This window comes from Lolium perenne, chromosome 7 (assembly GCF_019359855.2).
Source record: "Lolium perenne isolate Kyuss_39 chromosome 7, Kyuss_2.0, whole genome shotgun sequence".
Lineage (NCBI taxonomy): Eukaryota > Viridiplantae > Streptophyta > Magnoliopsida > Poales > Poaceae > Lolium > Lolium perenne.
In genome coordinates, this window is record NC_067250.2 from 235,063,558 (window position 1) to 235,068,903 (window position 5,346).

Sequence of the window (5,346 nt, forward strand, 5' to 3'; positions counted from 1 at the left end):
CAATTCTATCCAACAGAAATCACTGAAATTCAGCAATTTCGAGGCTGAATTTGTCTGAAATCGAAATTTAAAACCACGAGCTCGACCTGACTACATTAACCAAATCCTCCATATACAATGTCTAGGATATTCTGAACATGATATGCGTGCTGTTAGGACAAGTGTATGGTTAATCAGTTCACTGTAATTTGTACTCAGTGGTAATTCTAATCAATATGTTAGATGCCCGTATCAGTCACTCTACCGACAGTGTCAATGTCCAAACGATGTATTCAGAGTTTCAGACACGGAGAAAATATATACGTTATATATTGTCACTCAAAACTCATTGCCAGGAAAACAAATCCATGGAATTTACACTCGAATTTTTACACCAGTGCTATTTGGCTATGCCTGACGTATCCGCCTACCTCGCCATGGAAAAAGCCTAAACAGGCGGTAGCCGCGCCGCGACGTCCACTGTCGGGTCAGTGTCGGAGCGGCAGATCGGGCACGTCGAGTGCGCGTCCAGCCACGGATCGATGCACTCGACGTGGAACAGGTGCAGGCACGCCGGCAGCAGCCGCACCGACTCGCCGTCCTGGAAGGCGCCGAGGCACACCGAGCACGTCGCCGCCTCCTCCCCGGTGCCCGCCACGTTGTGCTTCGCCGACTGGCTGTACGTGAACGCCGGGAGACGGGCAGTCGGCGTCGGGGCGAGGGTGCTGGCCCTTCGGACCAGCCGCCGCCGCTCGGTGCGAGCGCGCGGCTCAGCCTGTAGCGGCAGCGGAGCGGCGGGGATGGCGGCCCAGGCCGCGGCCCTTGCTCGAGTGCGAGCGAGAGCGCGGCTTCGGCGGCGCCACTTGCAGAGGCTGTAAACTACAGCGACGAGAAGTAACAAGGCGAGGAAGCCGATGACGAGGCCAGCGGCGACCCTGCCTTGAGACGAGGACTCATCATCTTCCGACGTGGACGACGGCGGCGGCAGCGAACTAGGAGCGGATGAATATTCCGGGGGCCACGCCGACGTCGGCGGTGCACGGTCGAGGAAGAACTGAGCCATTGGTGCAGAGCTCAGCTGCTTACTAGCTAGTGTTGTGCTGTTGTTGGCTGCATGAACAAACTATACCCGGACTGTCTACGTTGGAGCCAGTTGCCGCGACATTGCCGTATGCGCGTCCGAGGAAGGTGAAATCGTGAAATCATTGACTTAACTGATACGCAGGCCTGCTGAACCGATACGGTCCATTTGTTTAGTGTGCCGCCGCCGGCGATAGGGTAACGCCATCAAGGTCCTTCATGGGAATGTGATGTGGAAACCAACTATAAAGATCAGCAGGTGGGATTAAAGAATCCCTGCAGCTAACTTGTTTCACTTGATTGGTAGTGAAATAGCTTCTGTGGAACATTTGTTGTTCTTGGATCATACTGACAAAATGAGGAGATGCGACAACTAGAATCTGCCAAATCAAGGCCACACAACCGTCTTCAGCGGTTGACGTAAACAATTAGCAGATGAAAGATGAAGGCGCCGTACCGTGGCAGCGGATGTGACAAATCTGAATGTCAATGATGCTCTGGCTCCTACTGCTGTGACAAATGAGCAAGTTAACAAGGCTGCAAAGGTTTTTAAGGCAAATATGTATGGGTCTGGGAAGTATAAACTGAAAAGCGGAAAGAATATAGCATCCACAACCAGGGCCGAGGGCCAGTTAGCTCAGGAGGCACGATGAACTAATAGAGAGACAGGAGGCTTCGTTGTTCCAAACATTCTTGATTGTCTCCGTGAAGATGGCAGCCTCTATGAGGAGCTGCGCGGTAGTGCTGTTCAGACTTCCTCCGCTTTTCTGGAAGAGATGAAGAGGGTGATGGGGAAGCGTCAGACTCTTCAGAAGACACAAGCACTGAGGAAGGGAGTCAGAGTTTTGTGATTCGCTTCAGGGGAGACGGTGAGAAGAAAAGCAGAGGCTTGAAAATTATCAGCCAGGAGGTGCAGCAGGATGGTGATGGTGTTGAGGAGGACATGGAGGCTACCAGCTAGGGAGGCGCTGGTCAAAGGACCGTGCCTGTCAGGAGCCATGATCGCCATGGGATGGAATTGCTGGACGGCAGTTCAGGAGCTTGAACGCCGCCTGCATACTCACCGCCCTAAACTCGTCTTCTTATCAGAACCACGACAAAGGAAAGACGTCGTGGAGAGCTTTCGCTGGAGGTAAGGTTTAAAGCATGTCGTCTCGTTTCACGAGGAAGGGAAGGGGGATGTCTAGCCCTCTTCTGGCATGAGAATGTAGAAGTCAAGTTGTTTAAAATAAATAGTAGAATTATTGATGTAATCATTCATGATATAAAAAGGGAATAAAATGGAGTTGCACGTTTGTTTATGGTGAGCCTAGAACCCACATGAGATATCTAATGTGGGACATGTTAAAAAGAATAAAACCTTTGACGAATTTACCTTATGATGGGTGATTTTAATGAAACTATGTAGCAAAGTGAACATTTTTCAAAGAAAAAATGAAAAAAACAAATGATGGATTTTAGAGAAACTATGTCCTACTATGATCTCCATGATCTTGGCTTTAATGGCACACCTTGGGCGATAAACGTTAAGGAAGAGAAAATGTGAAATTTCGGTTGGATCGAGTGGTGTCCTCATCGTCATGGTCTAACATCTATCCTCAAATAAATGTAAGTCAACTAACTAGTTCTCGTTCAGACCATTGCCCCATTTTGCTTAAGTTGTTTCAGGATAATGCTTGTTCCCGGCCCAATCATTCTCTAAGATATGAAGCTTGTTGGGAGAGTGAAGAATCACTTGATGAAGAGATTAAATTGGCTTTGGAAAATCACTCAAACCCGAAAAATCAAGGTCATGGTGCTGCAAATCTTTCAGGGGTAATGGATTGCTTGCAATCCTGAAGCAAAAAAAAGGATAGGCTCTGTGACTAAAAAAGGTTGAAAAGCTGAGAAAGAAGCTAGAATCTATCAATAGGAGAAATCTAGATCATGAGTAAGAAAAAAAAAAGTGGAGAGAGAATTGGATAATCTTCTAGAACAATAGAAGACTTACTAGAAACAATTTTCAAGAATTAACTGGTTGAAGGAAGGTTACAGGAACACACAAAAAAATCACAAAAAAGTTACCTGGAGAGCGAGGAAGAATAAGATTGAAATGCTGCAAAAATTGAATTGAGCCATGACATAAGACAAAGAGGAGATGGATTCGATGAAAACATCTTTCTTCAAAGATTTGTACACGGCTGACCAAGAGGTACAAGCAGAAATCACCTTGGACAATGTGATGCCCCACATCTCATATGGCATGAATCAGAATTTATGTATGGAGTTTTCCGATGAGGATATTGGCAATACGCTGTTTCAAATTGGCCTATTAAAGGCACCCAAAAAGATGGTTTCCCCGCTAGATTATTTCAGCGCCACTCGGGTGTCTACAAAGAGGATATAACAACTTCAGTAAAGGAATTTTTTCACACCGGTAATTTTCCTGAAGGTATAAATGACATAATAGTTGTTCTTATTCCAAAAAAAGAAGAATCATGTGTGCCTCCGAGACATCAGGCCTATCAGCTTGTGTAATGTTATTTACAAGGTTGTATCAAAATGTATGGGTAACAGATTAAGGCCTATGCTGCAATGAATAATTGCGTCTAACCAGAGCGCTTCAATTTCAGGAAGAACGATCGCTGATAATGCTCTAATTGTGTTTGAATGTATCCACTCCCTATAGAACAACAATAATAGAAAAGGGAAATCGTGTGCTTATAAGCTTGACTTAGCCAAAGCATACGACATAGTGGATTGGACCTTTTAGAAGGAGTCCCAAAACAAACTTGGTTTTGCAAGTAAGTTGATTAAATGGATTATGTCGTCTGTTAGAACGGTGACCTACTCAGTCCGCTTGCCCTAGAGAATTGCTATGTGCTACTAGGAAATAAATGCAATGAAGATGACAAACAAGTGGTAGCTACTATTCTTTCTATACAATTGGATGGTTTTGAAGATAAGTACCTCAGACTCCCGGTACCTGACAGACATATGAAAGATGGAAAATTTCAGCCAATTAAAGAGAAGTTAAAAAAGAAATTCTCTCACTATGCTGAAAGATATGCGTCTAGTGGCGCAAAGGAGATTTTCATAAAGTATGTAATTCAAGCCATCCCGACTTGCGTTTTTAAGTTCTTTGAAGGGGCTCTGTGATGAACTGTTGAAGCTAATAAGAGATTTTTGGTGGGGTGATGAAAAGGAGAGAAAAAGAGTGCATTGGATGTGCTGGGAAAAAGTCACAAAGAGAAAAGGCCAAGGTGGTATGGGGTTTTTGGACCTGCGTCTTTTGAACCATGCTATGTTAGCAAGACAAGCCTGGAGATTAATTGCACTAGATGATGCCCCGTGCGTTGCTGCGGAACCATGTAGCGAGTGACGATAGGAGATTGTGCAAAAAAAAAAACTAAAGTTAGAAATGTGTATAATTATTACATACATACAGGACAAAGTAACACTTTGGGTCTTAGATCGCCCACCCATTGATGTCAAAATACAGCTTCAAAAAATTATCCACTTACTGTTAATGTTACTCTTTGAGTTTTAAATATAAATAATTTCTGTTGTCCATAGGTTCCCAAATTCTTTATAAGCCAAATCGAACAAAAGAAATGTCACAAATCACAAGTCCTTCCATTCTGGATCGAATACTCCTGCAAATTAAATAGGTGATCTGTCAATTCATAGCGATGCAATCAATACTAAATCGAGAAAGGGCGTGTGTTGATAAATGTACAGTTTTTAAAAATGCTATATCAGTATATATGCAGAAATTCAACAACGTCCGAAGGTGCTTCTGTAAGTACAGTAACCAAATTAGATGCAGTGATCAAGTTTATGAAGAAAATAGACAAAGAATATGCACGGAAGAAATGTAATAAAGGACAAACATAAATACTATCAAACCTGATAATTGTACCTTCTTATTGCGTGGCATGCTGCTCATTTTAACCTATCAGCTGCAAACAAATCATCTGCAGCGCGCACATACAGAAGAATAAATATCACCAATGAAAGAAATTGCACATGGCTGTATATGTGAATTACCTCTGCATGCGATAGATTTGTGTGAGGACAATATGAGAAACTGCAACATGATTGGCCAGAATTTGTGAAGCAAAAGAAATCGGAGCAGTTCCTTCAAATATCGAAAAAAAATAAGGAAAATGCGGCCAAGAAGGAGTACAATCATATTATGGGGCCAGGAGGGTATCGCTTTTGGCTGCCTAGGTGGGAGAAGATGGAGAACGAGCTGAGGGCGCGAGGAATCCGTCCAGGTACGGAGGGATGGGACCCAAGGGCCAA

At 44.2% G+C, this 5,346-nt stretch overlaps 1 protein-coding gene across 1 annotated transcript; it reads right to left on the minus strand.

Annotated features, from left to right (window-relative positions):
- Positions 1-421: 421 nt before the first annotated feature.
- LOC127312129 (uncharacterized) lies at positions 422-1,042 on the minus strand. Its single transcript, XM_051342584.2, has one exon. The coding sequence runs from the start codon at positions 1,040-1,042 to the stop codon at positions 428-430; it is 615 nt and encodes a 204-aa protein (XP_051198544.1). The 3' UTR covers positions 422-427.
- Positions 1,043-5,346: the final 4,304 nt, after the last annotated feature.